General features: G+C 42.0%; 1 protein-coding gene across 2 annotated transcripts in view; it reads right to left on the reverse strand.

Moving 5' to 3' along the window:
• The window catches only part of mgat4b (alpha-1,3-mannosyl-glycoprotein 4-beta-N-acetylglucosaminyltransferase B), a 100,026-nt gene extending 77,443 nt beyond the window's left edge, over nt 1–22,583 (reverse strand). The window contains exons 1-2 of one of the 2 annotated variants that reach the window (XM_047353712.1): nt 21,916–22,580; nt 21,355–21,621 (exon numbers count right to left, since the gene is read on the reverse strand). In XM_047353712.1, the coding sequence (XP_047209668.1) occupies nt 21,355–21,451 (97 nt within the window). In that variant the 5' untranslated portion in view covers nt 21,452–21,621; nt 21,916–22,580. Of the gene's footprint in view, nt 1–21,354; nt 21,622–21,915 lie in introns of both variants that reach the window. The other variant, XM_047353713.1, reaches the window with a different exon arrangement.
• Between the last annotated feature and the right edge of the window lie 206 nt (nt 22,584–22,789).

Here is a 22,789-nt window from a genome sequence, read left to right on the forward strand (position 1 = left end):
ATGAGAACCTAGTCCATATGCAGAGATTTCTACTAATGAGATGAATAGACATTAGGTTTGGAGCACCATCCATCACTGTATCTACATGCTCCCCCTAACTCAGATTTTAATAAACAACAACGTAAGTTATCATAACTATGCAGACGACACACAGCTATACGTTACGATGTCACCAGGTGACCATGAACCCATTCAAGCGCTGGGTAAATGCTTAGAAGAAATCAATGCTTGGATGGGCCTAAATTATCTTCAGCTGAATCAAAACAAAACTGAAGAAATAATCTTTGAACCAAAGGAAGAGCGTTTAAAAGTTAGCACACAGCTTCAGTTAATACAGCTAGAAACCACCAGTCAGGCTGGAAACCTGGGTGTAGTGATGGATTCAGACCTGAACCTTCAGAGGAACATAAAGACAGTAACAAGGTCGGCCTTCTATCACCTAAAGAACATCTCCAGGATTAAAGGACTAATGTCTCAGCAGGACCTTGAAAAACTAATTCATGGGTTCATCTTTAGTAGAATTGATTACTGCAACGGTGTTTTCACAGGTCTGCCTAAAAAGTGGATCAGACAGCTGCAGTTGATCCAGAACGCTGCTGCCCGCGTCCTCACTAGAACTAAGAATAGTGGAGCACATCGGCCCGGTTCTAAAGTCTCTACACTGGTTCCCTGTAGCTCAGAGAACCGACTTTAAAATACTTCTGTTAGTCTATAAATCACTGAATGGCTTAGCACCAAAATACATTACAGACTTGTTGTCAGTGGATCAACCACCCAGACCTCTCAGGTCTTCTGGCTCAAATCTACTCTGCAGAACCAGAACCAGAACCAAACATGGAGAAGCAGCTTTTAGTTGTTATGCTCCACTAATCTGGAATAAACTGCCAGAAAACTGGAAAAGCACCGAAACCCTAAGTTGCTTTAAATCAAGATTAAAAACTTATTTGTTTAGAGTGGCCTTTGACTGGGCCATTCAGGCATGATTAGTTGCGTTTTCAGTCCAATTTTCCTAACATTTTCTTGTCCATCATTCTATTCTCTTTATTTTATTTGACTTTTTTAAATTACCTCTGTTGTTTGATTTTATCATTTGATTTGTTTTTCTGTCTCTGTATCTGTGTTTATTTGCTTTGTAATTGTATGTACGGCGCTTTGAGTGTCTTGTTGCTGAAAAGGGCTGTATAAATAAACTTACCTTACATGCTCAGGAGGAGTGAATGCTGCAAGTCACTGACTGGATGCAATCTGCTGGGTTTCCTTAGATAGAAAAACTTTTTATCCAATTTGAATAAATAACTGAATCTGACTGAACTGTTCAATGATTACGATTAATTAGAATGTATGAACCTGACTGTTGGGAAGAACCTTGAGACGACATGTGTTGTGAATTGGCGCTATAGAAATAAACTGAATTGAATTAATGGTAGTAGGAGTTCGTCCTGTAACCGGTGGGTTGCTGGTTCAAACCCCTGCTCTGTTTGCCTGAGTCATGTCCTTGGGCAAGACACTTCACCTGCCTTGCTTGATGATGGTGGTCAGAGGGTCGGGTGGCGCCGATTGTATGGCAGCCTCACTTCAATTCTTTTTGGCTAAATTGTAGCTCACCACTGTCAGTGGATGACTGATTGTAGTGTAAAGCGCTTCGGGGTCTTTGGGGACTTCATAAAGCGCTATACACGTGCAGGCCATTTGCCATTTGTTTCTGTTGTGTTTTTAGAAACAACTAAAACTTACCAAAGAAAATCTGCAGTACATAAATAAAAATAAATAGAAAAACAAAGTGAACTAAAATAAAACCTAAGTCAAAGTGTACATCTGCAGTGATTTTAAAGGCAGCAGGTGTACAAAGAGTCATATTTATCAACAGAATTTGTATAGCTATATCTATTTTAACTTTGCATTGTTCACTGTATAATCTTTTTTACTTTTGCTTTTAGTGAGACACATTTTCAATCTGTCCAGGGATCACGGATCCACATTCTCATTAAACACATTCTTCAATAGGTTCAGTTCAGAAACAAGCTCAGCATCCTCCTCTCCTGTTCGCAGCCAAACAGACATCTCACCTTCCTTTGACCCACAAGACCCACAGCTGTCCAGTAACACCTCACATTTGTTATCTTCCACCTCAGCCCTAGAACCTTCTGCTTCTACATGTTTGCCTTCAACCATATCAGAAGATGCTGATGCTTCCTTTGCTTCCTCCTTCCACCTGTGTGTCTCAAGAAGTCAAGTGAAGATGCAACTGGAGAGACTGAACCGGAATAAGATAGGAATAAGGCTGCAGGTCCAGATCATGTCAGCCCTAGAGTCCTGAAGGCCTGTGCAGAGCAGCTCTGTGGGATTCTGCAGCACCTCTTCAATCTTAGCCTGGCCCAGAAGAAGGTTCCGGTGTTGTGGAAGACCTCCTGTCTTGTTCCGGTACCAAAGAAAACTCACCCATCAGTCCTCAATGACTATAGATCTGTTGCCCTGACATCTCACATCATGAAGGTCCTAGAGAGACTCCTGTTGGTCCACCTGAGTAAGCAAACAGTAAACCATCAGGACCTCCATCAGTTAGCTTATCGCTGTGGAGTTGGAGTTGAAGATGCCATCATACACCTGCTTCAACAAACCCACTGTCATCTGGACAAAGCCAGCAGCACTGTGAGGATCATGTTCTTTGATTTCTCCAGAACATTTAATACAATCCAACCTGATTTGCTTTGTCAGAAACTCCAGAAGACTCAGGTGGAGGCCTCAACAATCTCCTGGATCAAAGACTACCTGACAAACAGACCACAGTTTGTGAGACTGAAGGGCTGTGAGTCTAACCAGGTAGTCAGCAGCACAGGAGCACCACAGGGAGCGGTACTCTCACCATTCCTTTTCACTCTGAACACCTCAGACTTCCAGGACCAGACTCCTGTCATCTGCAGAAATACTCAGATGATTCTGGAGTTGTTGGTGGATCAGAGATGGACAAGAAGCTGAGTACAGGATGGTGGTGGATCGCTTTGTGGCATGGTGTGGAAACAATCATCTCATTTTGAACATGACTAAAACAAAGGAGATGATTGTAGATTTTAAGAGAAACAGCAATAAGTCAAAAACTATTTCTATCATGGGAGAAGAAGTGGAGGTGGTGGAGGAGTATAAATACCTCGGTGTTCACCTGGACAACAGACTAGAGTGGAGATGCAACTGTGAAGCCATCTACAAGAAGGGACAGAGCAGACTGTACTTCTTGAGGAAGCTTAGGTCCTTTGGTGTTTGCAGCAAGATGCTGCATATCTTCTATAAGTCTGTTGTGGAAAGTGTGATCTCTTCTACCATCATCTGCTGGGGAAGCAGCATCAGAACCAGGGACTTAAAAAGCTCAACAAGCTGATAAAAAAGGCTGGTTCTGTTCTGGGGACTCCTCTGGAACCTCTGGAGATCATTGTGGAAAGAAACATTCTTTATAAAATGAAGAACATTATGGAGAACTCTGAGCATCCTCTTCATGAGACTGTCCTACAACAACAGAGTGTCTTCAGTCAGAGGCTTCTTCAGATCTGCTGTAAGACAGAGCACTACAGGAGATCCTTCCTGCCCACAACCATCAGCATCTACAACGACTCTTTGAAGAAACCTTCATAATATGAGCTACAACAACATTTAATTTCCCTTTGGGATTAATAAAGTATTTTTGAATTGAATTGAATTGAATTGAATTAGCTTTTAAGATATCAGACGGTTATTTCTGATTTGAGCATGTCATCGAACATTATTCAACTGATACATAAATTCAGAATCAGCTTTATTGCCAAACAAGCAATTTGACTCCAGTACACTTTGTTCTCAGTGAAGATTTTTATTTTATTTGTGAATATAAATGGAAATAAAAGGTCTATATTGACCCTTTTGTTAAGTGTCTATTGTGGAAAAATATATCGAGATATATATTCCTATCGATTAATCGCCCAGCTCTAACAACTCATTCAAAAGAAAAGCAGTCAACTAGGGCAAATAAATCTATATCTGTTACAACAACACTAAAAGTAAATTGAAATAAACAGACAAAGATTCTGGATCATATGTTTGACACAAAGATAGAAATCAGTGGGAAAGCTTTGAGGCTTTAATTGAATGATCAAATGAATCCTGATGAGGAAATTAAGTTGTGTTACAGAATGGATGCATCTAAAAGTTGCAGGACAGGAGCTCTCCAGGACTGGAATTCGATACCCTTGAATTAATTACAGTTTGAGATTTATAGCTGACTCTAGATCAGCATCATGAAAATCCCAAAAGATCAGAGGGGCAGTCATCACATCCACATCAACTCAAGGACCAAAGTTGTCTCCAACTAGAACTGATTTTGACAAAATTTCCCAATTTCACCAAATAAACTACAGAATCTTAGAAGAAATCGTACAGCAACTAAGCTCTTCTTCCTGCTGTCTCCATCTTTTACCCACACTGGCTCCCTGTAGCTCAGAGAACAGACTTTAAAATACTTCTGAAACCCTAAGTTGCTTCAAATCAAATTAAAAACGTATTTGTTTAGAGCGGCCTTTGACTATGCCATCAAAACATTATTAGTTAAGTTTTCGGTCGAACTTTGCTTTTATTTTCTTACCATTTTTTTTATCTGTTTTTAAATGATCATTTTAATTATTATTTTTATTCTCTTTAATGATTTGTGTTTGTTAATTATGTAATTACCTTTCTGCCACTGTATTGTAACTTTGCTATTATATCTCTTTTTCTTTTTTTCATGTACAGCTCTTTGAATTGTCTTGCTACTGAAATGTGCTTTATAAATAATCGTGCCTTGCCTTGTAGCTAAGGTGGTGCTGTTCTGATCCAAATGTTTTAATTGTCTGTAGGTAAAGTGAATAGTCAGATAATTAACCAAAATTAAAGCAGCTTGTTGGACTCAGTTTTCTATAGAAATGATTATTTCTACCTCCACACTTTTATTCAGGCCTTCCATCGTTGGTTTTATGTTTAAAAATCAGATTCTCTTTAAAACATGTTGGCTCTGATTATTCAACTGTTGCCGACATTGAATCTATTTCTACCCGGGTATCACATTTAGACAAATATTACATTATTCTAGTAGTACAACTGTAGGAGTGGTAGCTGTATGTAAATAATTAGATCATGTTGGTTTTAAGTTTGTATTTTAATGCTGTAAAAGTGCTCTAGTTATGATCTACATTCTTCCTCGGACAGAACCTGACACGAATCCAAACCATCTGAAAACATTTCTGAATTATTATCAGATTTTTCCTTGCCTCTCCAGCCTCCACTTGGACTCGGAACCAAAAAACTGGACTTGGTCTGAAACCCACAGACTTTATTTGGGTCAAACAGCATGTTCAGTAGCTCCGGAATCAGTGGCTCTGAGCATTTTCCCTCTAACAGGATTAGTTCGGATTCTTTCAGTCTTCCTGCCCTGGGAATAAAACACCGAGATCCCAGAAGACCTGCTGGTATCCTTGTGGACCCTTCCTGAAAATCCAGGCTGACTGATCACAGAAACGTCCCAGGAGTCCCATTCCAGAAGTTCATCAGTCCAGACGGGACACACTGCGTCTCCATCGCTCCAAATGTTCAAAAGGACCGTTTCTATGGCGCGGGGGGGGGGGGGGGGGGGGGGTGGGTTAAGGGGGAAAGGGCACTTTTGTTACCGTGGGAACAGACGCTTGACAGACAGAATGACCAACTGTTGACATGGTAACTAGATTCTTGTCTCTGTAAACCAATCGGCTTCCTCCCCGGGGAGAGCATGTGACTTCACTGGGAAGGTCGCAGGTTTGATTCCCACAGAGCTTAGAGGAAGCACTTCAGAGACGATTCAGAGCTGTTTTCCAGGAGGAGGAGCTCCAACATCACTTTAAGGACCTGAATGGTCCCTGAAGTCCAGACAGGAGCTGTCCTTGGGACATTATACCAGCAGATTTACACAAAATTAAAGTTTTTAAAACCTTCTATCTGTCCTCACCAGGTACAGTTGAGAAGCTTTAGATCCTCTTCTGGAGAATCCAAGAGTGAGAACATCTGGGCCTTTCTAGAGGGAATCATATTGAGCCTGCATTTACACCGCAGCTCTCAGGTTAATGTTTGTAACTTGTGATTTTGTTTGTTTCAGAAGATTCTGTAAGGGTCCAAATATTAATGATTTTTTTTAAAGTTCTGGAAGTCCATAAAAACAAGAACCTATCCAGGTGTTCTTCAGAAGATTCTGATATATTTTAAAATATGTTTTAAGATGTTCTTTCCGTGTTCAGGAAATCCAGGAGTTTCCTAAAGATTTTAGTTTTATCTGTTCATCTTTTAGGAGCTCGAACCTCACCTGGGATCTTTAAGAAGGTCCCAGTTCGGGTTTTACAGGAATCTGGATCCTAAACGATGAAGAACCCACAGGGAACCTTTAGAATATTCTCTATGGATATTTTTAGAGGGTTTAAAAATTTTAACACCCTTTGGTATTCAACATGATGCTCACATTTGAGGTCTTAACAGAAGGAGAGATTCTGAAGTTCTTTGGTTCACGTTCATCAGGTTTGTCTGAAAAACTTTGTGTTGATTGATAAAATAAAACAAATATTCAGAAAAAAATATAATAATAATAATAATAATGATAATAGCAGCTTGGGAGGAGTCCAAGCTGCACTGGGAAGAAGCTTAACAATGTGCTGAGAAGGTGGACAGATACCGGGACCAGATGGGCCTTAAAGATGACCCAGGAACATCAACTGGACCACATGCAGGGAAAAAAGTCGAGGTTGTGTGGAAACTCTCAGCATTGTCATAATAACACATGAAAATAATCTCTGATAAGGTCCGGTGGTTTATTCAATAATTCAATCCAACATGAGAACCTTCAAGGTCTTCACCATAATTGTCTCCAAGTTTCTGTAGATTAATGTGATGATCCATGAAAATTAAAATCTCTCCCTGTTTAACGATTGAGGTAAAATGTCTCAAATATGCGAAAACATCAGCAGTCTGGTGGAGAGGATCAGTTCTGGAAGAGCAGCAGGAGAAATCCCTGAAATCTGATCCTGGAACAGGGAGAACCAGAGTAAAATAAAGAAGTGAAAGTTCATCTTGGAGCCCTGAAACCTGATCATCACCTCTGGACACAGCAAGGATAAGGCGCTGCGGTTAATTGGTTGGTTTCTCAGCCTCCCTCCAGATGTGGCCCCTCGCTCTCTAAAAGGCCCCTTTGTGTCAAAGGCTCCTCCAGTCTTTTTCCACAGACATTCCCATTCAGGAGCTGCTACCTGACTCCGTGCACCTCCACCTCCCAGACGGAGGGAGACGGAGGGAGACGCCGTCTTGGCCAACGTGTCCCGAGTCCATCCTCAGTCAGAGTGATGGAGACCCAATGTTCGCCTTCCTTCCTCGGTTTACCAGCTCAGACTGAGAATCCAGTTTAACAGCATCACTACCTCTGAGTGACCCTCAGATTCTGAAGATTCCAGAACTAGGTCCTTCCCTCTGACCCCCATCACCATCACATGGTCTTCCAGCAGCCAATCTAAACCACAGTCCTTGACCCAGAGTTCTGGAACCAGGGTTCTGAAACCAATGTCCCCAGACCAAGGTCCTTCATATAAAGTCCTAGTACCATAGTTGTGATATGAAACCCTTGATATATTAGAAGGAACCTGGAGGTCCTGTTTCAGATCATCCTTTCAAACCGTGATGTAGACATCATGTTCCTAGTCCTCAAACTGGACCTGACTCTGATCCACCTTGGTAGGTGGTCACTATGAGCTATAGGGGCAGGACGGAGAAGCAGGCTGAGTGTGGCCTTAGATGGACCATCTCAGCTGGTTCTTTTTGATGTGGAGGAGCAGCAGCTCCAGGTGGGAGGGATCCATTATCACTCAAACCGAGTCTGGTACCTTATTTATTGGTTCTGGTTTGGTTCAATCTTTGCAGTGCAACTGGTTTTGAATGTTAGTGTCGTTTTTGTTGGCTGCACGAAGGAGCAGTTGTTCAGTGGAGGTGCTGCTGCTTTACAGGACCAAACTATTTTTTTGTCAGCCCAGAGAATCAGTTTTAAACTGGATCTTTAGCCTCTTTGTTATCAGAGCCAGCCACAAAAACACAAAATGTTCCCATTTTTTTGTCAAATTCACAAAAAAATCCCAGTTTGAAGGGTTTTACAGACCGAAAACAAGCAGGACCCAAAGGGAGGAATGCAGAGAAGATCAGCTGAAGGTTGATGCAACTCTCATGTCCTGTTCCAGGTCAGCTACTGTTTATCTCCAGGAGAGACCTGAACCTTCTGTTGTCCTCCACCTGTTCAGTTTCCTCAGATTTTGGGTCAAACTGCACATGTTGCAGAATAACACCACGTTTTGCACACATCAGTGTGAATAAAACATCCAGGAACAGCATCAGTTTGCAGTCTGTTGTACCGAGCCTCTCACTGCTGAAGGTGGATGTTTGTGCAGCTCTGCAGGACGCTGTAGCTGAGCTTCGTGCCAATAAAACTATGTGAAGCGAACGGAGCTGACGGAGAGATTTAAACAGCTAATCCAATGAAAGTGAATCACACTCACGTACGAGCTGCCTTCTCCCCCGGCGCTCACATCACTCATTTACAGTAAACGAGTGCTCAGGGCTCCACGTGCACGCTTCCAAACGCACGCAGGCTTTTAGAGGGAGACAGATGGCTCTCTGTGTGAGGAAGCTGATCTGATTCATAGCAGAGCCTCATTGTCACCTCCTCCTCCTCACCCTCCTCTTCATCATCTCTGTTCTGTTTACACAGATCCTCTCCTTCACCAAGACTGTGGATCTTCTAATCTGCACTCATGTTAAAGTGCTCCACAGTTCTTCAGCTGATATTTTCCACCGGCAGAAGCTCCACCTAAACGTCTCAGACAGGAACAGCCAACCAGAAGATCTGTTGGGCATCAGAGATGCTTTAAAGTGCATCCAGAACCTGACCGCTGGAGTGATGTCTGCATGGAGCAAGCTGGAGGTGAAAACTGACGCTATGATGCAACATCATCAGCCAGATAGATGAAAGCAGGATCTCTAAAAATATTCTGTGAGCATTTACTCTGAAGACGTTCTGCTTTTAACAGGTTTTATCCTAAAATGTGGTCCCAAGCCGATGGACAAACTCTGCAGGAACTCAGGTCCATATTTCTGCAACAGCACGAAGTTCCTCTGGATCAAATCTCAGCAGGAGCTTAGACTTAGCTGCCTGTGCTAAGCTAACAGTCAGTTTTCAGCATAATGGAGGTGGATCTGAGTTACCATGGTAACGTGGTCTGAATGGTCTGTGAGAAGCTCCACCAGTTCCTGAAGGTCCCAGGCTCCTGATGTTTACTAAACTCATCGACAGACAGACGGCGTCTCCACAAACATCTTCTACCTCAGCTTCATACCGGACATCTGATTCTCAGCAGCAGGAAATTAACATTCAGCTCAGATAATGGAATAAAATAGAGATCAAATGGTAAAATAAATGAACCTGAATGAAATTCTCAGTTATGGCGTCAGGCCTTTGATGCAGGGGAATCTGATGGTTTATGTTATTGATTTAAATAACTTTTTAGTAAGGGAACCAATCTGTGAGTATTGGAGCACACGTTTCTTCTTCTTGTGGTTCCATTAGAACCTTCAGCTCAATGTCCATCTAGTCCCATGCAGCTCCATCCAAGAACAGTTCTGGTTTATCAGAAATACATTCTGCACTTTTCTATGACATTTGATTGAAAAGCTGAAATTTCCTCACAGACAGTAAGAGAAAGCAGAAGTAAACCCAGTCCTGTCTGGACCTCCATATCTCAGTCATCCTTTCCAGCAGAACCATCATTCAACGTTTAAATGGGTCACAGAAAGCTGGATCTTACCTGACCCAGTTATTGTTTCAATCCTTTTTCCAGTTTTCTACAATCACATTTTGAAGATTTTTCCAGATTTTCCCCCAGAATGTTCAGCTTAGAGTGTGATGATGGTTCTGACCCATTGAAATATTCTGACTCTTGTCTCCTTCGAGCCAGAGTGTCTCCCACTGCTATAGGACAGTTTTCTGACCAATCAGAGCCCAGAGTGCAGAGAGACACGCCCACTCTCTCATTCACTCCCAGTAGATTTCAGCTCTGAATGGTTCTGTAGAGACAGGACCTGAAGGTTCTGTTTAACCCATTAGATCTCTGCAGACGTATGTTGACACCTAAAAGTTCTAATGTTAACAGGTGAAACATTGTTTGATACAACCCATAGTTTTCACACAGTGACTGTTTGTCTGTGTCTGATAAAAGAGTGATGCTGTGGGCTCCCAGGTTGTGTAATTCATGGTCATTTTAGTTCAGTTAGTAATTAGTGATTAAACATATTTATGATTTGATGGCATTTAAATATATTATGTTCTGCATAATTATAATCTGATTAGTGTTTGCAATGTTATTTGCACAGTCAGTATTTCATTTGCTTTATGTTGAAAGGCTGAGTAAAAACAAGTGCTTGTAGCTTTAAAAAGGTTCGTTGGGGAGGATGGGCAGCTGGAGAACAGAGAAGAGCTCATGGTTTTCTGATTGTTCTGCATTGATGCTGTGGATATGTTAGTATTTTTGTGACCGTGTTGGGCTGAGAACGGAAACAGTGGAGTATTTTTGTTTTTTGTTCAATAAAACTAAGAAGACTAACTTTGCGTGGACACATTTTTATAAAACGCGTGTCAGCCATACGCTCCAGTGGACGGTTTTACAGCAACCAGTGACAACCAGTCATTACTCAGCAGCATGCTCTTCCTTTTATCAACTCGTCATCGAGGACAACTGGGTTGACAGCCAGAACATTTTCAGGCGGAATGGATCAGTGATAAGTGACACCGATCCTCACCAAAACAAGCCAGAACAGAGGGTCAAAGGTCTCCAAAAAAACATAAAACCCCACACATCCACTGTGTCACATGCTGAAGGCACAGGGTCACATGTCTGTCTGATAACACCCACACCGAGGTTACTCAGCAGAACCCAGAGAGCAGACCGCCTCGGGGTTTCAGCCCTGCTGGAGGAAAAGCAGCAGATACACAGTCACACAAAGCAGGACTACAACACTGAAGCACAGCAACTGTCTGTCCAAACCGCCCGATCCAAAACTATTCATCCAGACCACTTCTACAGTCTGCTTGGAAGAGGAACATGAATAAACCAGAGCTGGGTCAGAAGGTTCTGTCACTGCTTTATAAATCAGAACACAGCCCTGAAATAATGAGCTCTTTGAGGATCTAACTCAAACACCTCTGCAGACATCAGATGCTATGTTTCTGTGTGTGGTTCTGTCGGCTGAGTGTTGGCGGGGTTCTGCTGCAGAGCGACTGACGGCCGCAGCCATTTATCTCCAGCTGATCCAACACGGCTCTGGCTCAGTGTGTCGGCAAGCAAGCGTGTCCCTGAACTGCAGATTACCTCAAACACGGACAGTTTCCGTCTCAATGAAGCAGAAACATGAAACAGATGAAACCGGGTTAGTGATGCAAGTTTGGGTCGGATGCATCAGGGTTCATCCTTCACTTTTATTCGCGTTTAGCACCGATTCACCACAGAGGTCATCTCCAGGCACTTTTCCTCCTCCAAACTTTCACTCTTCAACTTTCTCTCAGTTTCTCTTTTTCTGCTTTCATTTCTGAAAAAACACGAGTAAGATATCAGAATCGGGTTAGAAATTTTTAATTAAATTGGTCTAAAATGTTTTATGTGACAAAACAACAACCTGGAAAGCCTGAAACTCCTCCAGTTTGAAAAAACTTTCCCATTGTGGTGAAACCAGACTAATCTGGATCTGAACATATCTAGAAAAAACTAATGAAAATCCAGTTTATTTTCTAGTTCCAGTCTGAAGAGAAGGACTGTAGCTCCTTCAGTCCTTCAGACGTGTCTCCGAGCTGCTGTGCAACCTGACCTGCAGATCTGAACATCAAATATTCATCAGCTCCTCTCTCAGCGTCTTGGACCCTCCAGGAAACACAATCAGAACGCGCCGCCTCATCCTGCCACTGTTTAACATACCATCATGACGAGCCAATAAAAGAGCATAAACATGTTCAGACGCAGATGCAGACAATGACACAGTGCTAGGAAGCATGCAGAATGGCTCTGGAGAGCAAACTAAGCTCTCCAGAACCAGCTTCAGCTGCATGGTTCTGCTGACTGATGAACCTCAGAGACTTCATGCATCCAGTTTTCATAAACCAGTCTGAAAGAAAACGCTGCTGAAGATTGGTTCTGACATCTCATCAGGACATTTTTCCTTTATGAACAGTTGATTTGAAACATTTTCAACGTGTCTTTTCACTGAATCGGGTTTAAAAGCAAAGGTTCTGTTGGATCAGGCCTGGACAAGTTGACTAAGTGTTACCTGGGTAACCCACACCCACGGAGCTGGCTGAAGGCAGCAACAAGGCCCAGAGGGTTGCTGTAACAGCTCTTACCATGACAATCGCCTGCAGCAGTGTCTGTTTGAGTTAAACGGGGGAAGATGGGGGTTGTTTGAGGCTATCCACCCCCTGAGGGGAGGGCAGAAACAGAAAGTTCACAGGTGTGAGAGGGTAATCCCGTCTCTACGCCGCATCCTGTTTGATCATTAAAGTTTCAGATGAGCTGCAGGAAAAGAAGGAATGTTTCATTTAGAGCCGTTTTAACAGAAAATGTTTCTCCTGCAGCAGTTTTAACATCCAGACCAATCCTAACATTTAGCAGCAACATATCGGCTCCTTTTCTGCAGGTTCAACACTTTTTTAAGTCTCAATTACCATAACCTGGCTGAATCTTAGTTGTACAAACACAGACTAAACCTTTATGGTAAAGATCTGGATAAACGTTGGCTCTGGCACAAAGCACACTTACCTGGAACTTTTGAAAACTAAATTTCAGTTCCTGTTAAATATTTCTGACCTATAAAATTCTTCACAACCGGACTTATTTCTCTCATTGGAGTCGCAGCTCAGATCCTGGTTTAATTTTTATTAACTGGGTTTTTGATCTGGGAATATGAAAGTGAGGGTTTTAGTCCTCCTTTTATATTTATCATATTCAAACCTTTATGGACAACCTTACATTTGATTTGTTTTACAGTAATTTATTAATCAGTATTAACTATTTTATTAATTTATTATTTTTTATAGTCAAAAGTAAAAGTAACTGAACATTATTTTATTCAGTTCAGATTTTTATATAATCAACATTATTATTATGTTTAATACATACTTTTATACCATTTAATATGATGTTATGAATTTATTACTGTAATAACATATACATACATTTTTATATCTGCACATTTACAAATACGTTTTTTAAAGGATATTTAATTAAAATAAGAAACCTCTCTGCAGAAAGAGAAACACAAAGACAGACAGCATGACTGGCACATCACACACACACACACACACACACACACACACACAGTCTGTCAGACTCAGTTTCACTCATATTGACCAAACTGTCAGAGATTCTCTCGTGTTTCTGAAACAACAGTGAGGAGGAGGAGGAGAAGGAAAACTGACACATGAAAGTGACGAAGGAGGAGTGATGGAGAGGATCTGAGGGAAAAAAGGAAAAACAAAAAGTCTGATGAAAATGAGGATAAAGGAGGAAGGAACCTGGAAAAACGGGTCCATATAAAGACAGAAAATGAGACGGAGCTGAAGGATAAGAAGTAGAGAAACTCAGAGAGAGGTTGGCTGAAGAAATCTGTTTTAAACACTGAAGAAGGTTCTTAATCTAAAATTAAAGATTGGATTTACATTAATCTGTGTGGAAGCTTTATCTGTCATCCAACTGGCCTAATCCCAGTAAAACCAGAGAAGAAGACATTCCAGCATCCTGTCTGCATCATCTGCAGATAAGCCATGGACATTGATGCTCCAGCAGCAGATGATAGTTATCTGAGATCCTCCTGAGATCATGTGGACCAGGTGTCTCAGGTTGTTTCTGATGCAGAACTGGCTGAGAGCTTCAGGATTGTCCACCAGTGGCTGTTTGTAACCGGATTTTCTCTGTAGATGTTGAAGGACTGTACAGTAAATCACTGTGTGTGTGTTTGTATGTGTGTGTCTTCACTATGTTAAAATGTTAAAGTTTGCCACCTTTCTCAGCTTCACTCTGGTTTACATATCTATTCTGCACCTGAGGCTGAGGGGTCCAGCTGACCTGAGTGGGCTGAACCCACTCAGTGGCCCTTCATGGTTTAAACACAGAACTAAAACTAGGGACACAGAACAGAAATCAGGGGACAAAAGTGTGAAAATAGCCACTGATCTGAGCATTTATGGGTCAAACACCTAAAGACAACATCTCAGCTGGAAGCATTGAGTAAAACATCTAAATCAAGCATTAGACATGAGGCTTTGCACGATGGTCATCTGGCAGCTAAAAGGTCCTGGGTTCAAATGTTTTGATCAGAGGCTGAAGCCAGATTTGTTTCTTGCTGTCCAATCAGAAACTACTTTGTGTTTAGATTTCTCTGACAACTGAATATGCATTTATTACACACTGTGGATCTTTATTTTCTGATCCTTTAAGCCAATCAGGATGGAAATGGTGTCACTGCTTTCGGGATCTAATCAGAAGTGGGCATAAATCAAACACAGCTCCCCAGCACCACTCACTGAAATAATTTACCTGAGTGCTACAATGCTCTGTCACAAAAACACACACACACACACACACACACTGTTTCTGGTGTGTATTCAGTCTCTGGACGAAGGCGTGTTTCTGCTGGAAAGCGGAGATAAATTCCCACTGAGATGGCAGCTCACCAGGCTATATGTGACGTATGTTCACGTCACATCATGGAGCACGGTGACTCACAGTCATGTGTGATTCTTCTGCATTTTGGCTCTAATCCAATGATTTGATTTCCTAACAGACAGAAAAATAGCTGGTTGTAGTACTCTGTGTAGTACTCTGTGTAGTATTTCATTTGAGCATCAGATTCTTACATGCTAACCAACAATCAAGACGCCTGTTTGAAGCAGCGTCAGGTTTGTCAGGTGCTTCTATCAGCCAACATCCCACAGTGGTTTAGATGGCTCCAGTTCAACCCCTCTGTTCGGCTGTTTTTTTAAAAGAAGGAGGCATCATTGACAAGGTGAGCTCCTTTTGTTCCCTCCATCTCCCCCACAACCATGAAAAGTGTTCCCAGCCCAAGAGATGCATAGTCCCACTAGTGACTTCCAGGTCTCCTTCCAGTTGGATGTGACTGGAGAACCTTCAAACTGGGACAACCTGATCAGATGATAAACCTCACCTGATTTCTATTACATTGTAGGACCAAAAAGCAAACTGAAACCTGGAGGTTCCTCCATTCAATGTCTACACCTTCATATTGTCTGTGTGAACGCCACAAACAGAACCAGGGAGAAGGAGCCACCCTGGAGATGACCAAGAATGCCAATATATACATTATTTATGGCAAACAGAGACGAGACCCCAGAAAAAAATGACCCTGGTAACTTAAATGATTAGATGAGACCAAAAATAAAAGATGGAACAAGATGAAATCATTTTGTTATTCTCAGTTTTTCTATTCTTGCATTTTTCAGTTTGTTTCAGGCAGAAAAAACACGGTTCACTGTCAGCTGGTTTCTGCACCTGAAGCTTTAGTTTGAGAGAAATCTAAAGCTGAGCTGCAGATCAAAGACGTTCAAGCTGAGCAGGTTCAAACATGTTCAACTGACAGAGGTCTCGGTTCAAAGAAAAAACAATACAGCTGCAGATTCAGAGAGTCGACATCAGAGCTAAGAAGTCCAGAAGATCCACAACAACAACACAAACCGTTTTTCACTGAAAGGAAACATTTAGCCGTTAAAGATCTCCATCCAGGATACCTGCAGTCTGACCTGATGCTCCCTTTCTTTCCACGCCTGAGTTTTATTTTCCTGAAGCTCAGCAAATAAAAGTGGGAGTGGATCATTTTGCGGTCTCCGAGGAAGGACAGTGTCAGGTCATTTAAGATCAACCAGTCACTTTTAACTGTCAAGTTCTGTGATCGGATCGGACCAAAGCGCAGACAAGAGCCAGGTAGCCGCATAATTAAAGGAAGCTCCATCTTTAATCGGCGATCTCAAGGAAGTAGCAACACAAATAGAACTGATCAGGGTAGTGAACATGGGAGAACAATGAGTAAACGAACAGAGGAACCAGCAGGGAACAAAGAACACAGACCAACTAATATACAGGGAGAAAACAAAGGCAAGTAATCCCAGGAACTAAGAACAGGTGTAACAAGCTGGCAGGGAGGCAGAGGGGACAGGTGGAACTAATTAACAACACAGGGAAACATACAGGGGTTGGACAATGAAACTGAAACACCTGTCATTTTAGTGTGGGAGGTTTCATGGCTAAATTGGACCAGCCTGGTAGCCAGTCTTCAATGATTGCACATTGCACCAGTAAGAGCAGAGTATGAAGGTTCAATTAGCAGGGTAAGAGCACAGTTTTGCTCAAAATATTGAAATGCACACAACATTATGGGTAACATACCAGAGTTCAAAAGAGGACAAATTGTTGGTGCACGTCTTGCTGGAGCATCTGTGACCAAGACAGCAAGTCTTTGTGATGTATCAAGAGCCACGTTATCCAAGATAATGTCAGCATACCACCAAGAAGGATGAACCACATCCAACAGGATTAACTGTGGACGCAAGAGGAAGCTGTCTGAAAGGGATGTTCGGGTGCTAACCTGGATTGTATCCAAAAAACATAAAACCACGGCTGTCCAAATCACGGCAGAATTAAATGTGCACCTCAACTCTCCTGTTTCCACCAGAACTGTCCGTCAGGAGCTCCACAGGGTCAATATACACGGCCGGGCTGCTATAGACAAACCTTTGGTCACTCATGCCAATGCCAAACGTCGGTTTCAATGGTGCAAGGAGCGCAAATCTTGGGCTGTGGACAATGTGAAACATGTATTGTTCTCTGATGAGTCCACCTTTACACTGTCGTGTATCAGGATGACAATGCACCAATACACACAGCAAGACTGGTGAAAGATTGGTTTGATGAACATGAAAGTGAAGTTGAACATCTCCCATGGCCTGCACAGTCACCAGATCTAAATATTATTGAGCCACTTTGGGGTGTTTTGGAGGAGCGAGTCAGGAAACGTTTTCCTCCACCAGTATCACGTAGTGACCTGGCCACTATCCTGCAAGAAGAATGGCTTAAAATCCCTCTGACCACTGTGCAGGACTTGTATATGTCATTCCCAAGATGAATTGATGCTGTATTGGCCGCAAAAGGAGGTCCTACACCATACTACTAAATTATTGTGGTCTAAAACCAGGTGTTTCAGTTTCATTGTCCAACTACTGTAGAACTAAACAAAAGTTAACACAAAACACAAACCAAGTCCAATGATGTCATATCATGACATTAACAACATCAGAGACCAAGAACAGGTTTCCAGTCAGGACATCTTCCCACGGAAGACACACCAAGAGCTATGAGCAGCTCATGGACATTACAATCCTTCATGTCTACAGAGAAACACCATGAAACTTAAAATTATACAACAAAACAAATATTTTATTTACAAATCAGCAGCTTATAAATGAAATCCATTCATAAATAACGTACTTTATTTATGAATCTAATGAAAAAGGGGAGCATAGATGAGGAGTGAAAGTGACATGAGAATGGAGCCTTGAGGAACACCAAATGTGATTCCTCAGATAAAAAATAAAAAAAAGACTATAATTTAACAAATTGAATTTTTAAATCTAAAATTTAGGACTTTTCTCGACCAGATTAGTGAAGCCAATTGTTGTTCTGTTGGAAATTTATAATTCATGCACAGAATGTTTGATATGCTAGGAGAGAATCGCTGTGTTCAAACAGGCTGGGTAAGCTTACATCTATAGAGCATTACAGAAGCTAAGAATATTTAAATGGAGGTTTTACGTGAGGGCAAAGAAGCACAGCAAAGCAACAGGAAATGCTAACGTGGTGATAGGCTGATTTATTATTAGATGTTATGTGGGGTTCTGAGCTGCTCTGCAGTTACTGGGCTCATTGAGTCTAGCTGAGAGGTGATGTCTGACCTGGTATTATTTGAGACCAAAAACAGTGATCTCTGTTTTCACTGCATTAAGCTGGAGGAAATTCTGACCCGTTCACTCATGCATATTATGAACCTACTGACTCAGTGACTGTAGGGGACAGTGGTCATGTGGTTACACAGAGATATAAGGCCGTGTGTCATCAGCATATGGTGAGAGATGTTGTAAAGTTCTTTTATACAAGCTAAAGGGAGCATAGAGATGTTGACTGAAAATGACTTGAGAATGAAGTCTTGAGGAACACCACACGTGATTGAAGTGAAATCCAAAATGATCTTCTAATGAGAAAATCAGATTTTAAGATGTTTCTATCATGTTTAAACATAACTTTTAAAAAGAAAAACCAACCATTTTGCATCCTCAGAGCTCAAGAGTGAGCATTCATTTTCATATAAATAAATAAATAACAGAATTTTATTCAGAAATTTGTTTTTTTACAGGCTGATAAATGCTATTTAAATATTTTAAAGAAAAGCAGACTAATAGATGGGTCCTTCAAAACTCTTTTACATTTTCCCTTCAGGGATTCCATAGACGGGTGAGAGCAACCTGCTGTTTTTGGACATGCTTGTGTTTGTCCAGAAAGCAGCGGTGCAACAAATCTGCAGGCACCTGCAACAAAGGGCTTCAGATGGATTAAAAAACCCAGAATCAGAACATGGACCAGTTGAGGATTGGACACAAGGTTTCTCACACCACACCTGGATGTTTGTTTAGTCCACAAAGTCAGATGTTGGTACAGTTATTTATTCCTTCACCGTCTCAGTCTTTAGGTGGAGAGTTTATTCTCCTTCTGGATATACAAGTAGAAGACACTACACACTTTCATTTTGCTGCCCTGTGTGTTCTGCCAGTTTGGATCTCAGTCACGAGTTAAATATCATCAGGGGGTTGATGACTGTTGGTGAAAAATAAAGAGCATTTATAACCTCATTAACTTCTGAGATTTGTTTCAAAGTTAAAGTTTCCATTTTTTCTTGCATAAATTAGAGCCTGACCTTTCATCCAGATTCCATGTCGACACATACATGAAAAATCTCAAACGTTCAAAGAAAAGCAGAAGTTATGAAGAAAGAAGAAAGTGTCAGTTTTACCAGAGTAACTGAGGTTCAACAGGGAAGTGCCAATGAGAAAATAATTTTCTTCTCTCACACAGTTTCAACTGTTGCTGAAATGCACAATTACATCAGAAAAACATTTTGATTTGACTTTCCATGCAGCTGACGTCTCTGTGGACTCCATACAGGAAACTGTGGAGCTGATACAATCAGTAGATGATTATCCGGAGAGTCCAGTTGATGACTGCAAGAGTCCAAAGAGCTCCATCTCAGACTCCACAGGCCTCAGTTAGCAGGTTAAAGGTCATGGCAGGACAGTTAGAAAAACACTGAACCAGCATGGCTGCTTGGGAGAAAGCCTCTTCTCTCTAAATCTCTTCAACTGCATAATTTCCTAAAATGTCTGAGATTCAGGGTAGATCCTCAACACTGTACAGCAGATGTCCTGCTACCTCAGAGAGCAGTAATAAAACCAGTACATCCACTACTGGGTTCTCATTAAAACCTAACCATTACTGCAGAGACAGATCTCCATCTGCAAGCAGCAACCACAGTACTTTCTTCTCAGTCAATTTCACAGCAGTTCAATTCTAAAAGAAAAGACACCCAAAATCACCCCAAGTGTTCTGCAAATTTGGAACTGGAACCAAGTTTACATGAACAGCCCACATTCAGTTTAAGGTCAAAGACAAGTCAGCAATTAGATGGTTCTTTACAGCAATCATCTCAAAACAGCTGACCATTTCCCAGCGTTTACACTCTGTCAAACATGTAAAATCACTGAAGTTTGTGGGAAAATGTAACTGTAACACATTTAGCATGTATATAGCACATACATACTGTATATGTGTGAAGGAGAGAGGGAAAAGTAACAAAAATAGATTCATGCTTTAAAGATAAATAACCGAAAACCATTGTCTGTTTCCCGGTGGATACACAGTACAACACACAAAAAATCACTCCAAACTTTGTGGAAATGTGGATCTGTCTGTTAGCTTCCATCTGTCGCAGGACAAAGAGGACATGGAGCTCTGTGCAGGAGTCAAACAGTCATATAATGTTCCAAGTAGCCTTAATAGATTTTTATTAATAAAGTTAACTGAACTGGTTTCCATCATCTCAGTTAAAAAGAGAACGGCAGAGTGAATGTTCGTCCATACGAAAAAGTTTTGAAAGCTGAAACTAAACAAACCAAAGGACATTTAGAACAATGTCACAGTCAAAGTTCAGACTTCAGATAGAAATGCTGTGGTGGGATAGATGCAAGTTAAACCAGAGTTGACACACTTGTTGCCCTGTGTTGCCCCGGTGACCTGTCCAGGGTGTACCCCGCCTCTCGCCCAATAACCACTGGAGATAGGAACCAGCTAGATGGATGGATGGATGGATGGACGACACATTTGTCTGCAGCTTCCAGATTCAGGCTGTCTGTGACAACCCATTAAACCCATTAAGATCTACATTCTGTCACTGTTTTCAAGTTCAGGATCAAAATGTATCTCAAATCCTTCCTCACTTCTTCTTCTTTCATCAGAAGTTTGATGGATCTGACAACAGTAACGTGTCCCATCACAACACAAAGTGAGCCTCCATCTTGGCCCTCAATCTGCCTTCATCATCTCAAAATCAACATCTGAAACTCAGAGTGAAGATGCAACAAAACCCAAACATTTATGCTTGATCTCCTCTCCATCCAACATTCTCCTCCACGCTGAGTGCATGCAACCCAAATCAAGCACTCAACAGAACAATGTAGCTTCAACCAAATCAAATCCTCATCTTCATCTCTGTGTTGGAGGCAGCCTCTGAAGCTCCTTCTGGTCACATGATTTACTGAAGCAGACAGATGATGCTGTAATAAAATGAAGGCAACATTTCCAACATGTCTGGGATCATGGACCAAATCCTCCCTGGAGCATCAAACTGCAGCTGCAACACAAGACAAGAGAGCTTCCCCAGTCTTCATCTTCTTCCTGGTTACTCCACAAATTGATCTTCCTCCACATCAGCACCATCCGGCATAGGTCTCCACTCATCACAAACCAAACGCTCCTTCTACCTCCAGCCCCACTGAAAGCCTGCAGCCTCACGTCAACACCGTCATGATCCTGAAGCATCAAAAATACCAACAAGCCGCGAAGAGCCTCCTGCTGAGGAGCAGAGAAGCCCTGGATCTCTCCCACCCTCCGTCCATCACAGGGACACACCGGGAAGTGGGCTTACCTCTGGAGCTGCTGAAGGCGGTGTACCAGGACAAGGAGACCAGCCCACTCAGTCCGAACAACAAGACCGTCAGGAATGAGACATTTCGGAGCCTCATCTCCGGAGGCCCGGGAGCATGTCCGCACCGAGAGGGGGGAGGGACGGCGGGGATGGAGGGAGGCAGGTAGGTATGACCGGAGCGACGCAGACAGCTGCAGCCGGAGATGTGGCTCTGGGAGCGGCAGCGGCAGACTGGAGAGGATGGGAGGGCTGGAGCCGAGATATGAGCTAAGAGGGAGGAGAAAAGGGGGAGGAGGAAGAGGAGAGGAGGAAGAGGAAGAGGGTGGGGGGTCAGGCTGGGTAACTAAACACAATCAGTTCAGTTAATGCACACAGACAGCCCGCTAACACTGAGGAGTTTACAGATAAAAACACAAAGACCAACAGACATGTTGACTTTGGTTAGTTACAAATTAAACACCCTGAGTAACGGTGCTGCAGCGCCCCCACGCGGTGGGTGAACAAAATAACGATTTCGCTTCAACACAAAAAACAAAACTGAGGCCATGGAGGCCGTCTGACCTCACAAAGACAACCTGCATCTTGAAACGAGGATCCTGCCAACAGCCAGGCCAAAGACCTGCTAGATGTCCAACAGGGGCGTCTTCAGAGACTTTGGGCAAAGGTGCCCAGATCGGGGTACCAACAATCATGGGGTGTCACAGCAAAGCTAAAATCCATTCAGGAATTTTATGAGTTTTGTTTAGGTATGTTGCTATGGCAGGAACTGAGCAGGGTTCTGGTTCTGCTGAAGGTTTCTTCCTTTTAAAAGGGAGCTGTTCCTTTGCACTGTACGCCCAGAAGGAGGGACTGCTTTAAAGTTGAGGACTCCAAGCAGTCAGCTGAGCTTCCTTAGAGGAAAACCTTTTATCAAAAACATTTTAAACTGAATTGAAGTGCACTGTTATAACTTGATTTGAATGAATGTAAATCTCTCTACATGGATAGACTACTGAATTGATTTGGGTTTGTGTTTCTGGATCAAATTAGGAACTGTTAGTGGTCAACACTGCTTTGAGATGAAAGTTTTAGTGAACTGGTGGGGCTATACAAAAAACTGAACTAAAGTGAATGGAACATGCTTTTTTGGCAGCACAACATTTTGTGTTTATGATCTCAAAATACTCCTAATTTTTGCCCTAAACATGGAATCTTGGTGTTATTTGAGAACGAGGCTGTTAGTGATGACAAATATTCAAAAGGAGAACTATGAAAAACAAAAAAGAAGACATACTCATAAATAAAGTATGAATAAATAAACCTTGTCGTTTTCTATCTGCATATAACATTTGAGGTCCAGTGTGATCACGCCCAGGGACTGCTTACTGACAACAGGCTGGACACTCCTTTTACTCTTTGCACCATTTTTTCCATCAGATATCTGTAATACTAATCT

Source organism: Girardinichthys multiradiatus, chromosome 23, assembly GCF_021462225.1.
Source record: "Girardinichthys multiradiatus isolate DD_20200921_A chromosome 23, DD_fGirMul_XY1, whole genome shotgun sequence".
Taxonomy (NCBI): Eukaryota; Metazoa; Chordata; class Actinopteri; order Cyprinodontiformes; family Goodeidae; genus Girardinichthys; species Girardinichthys multiradiatus.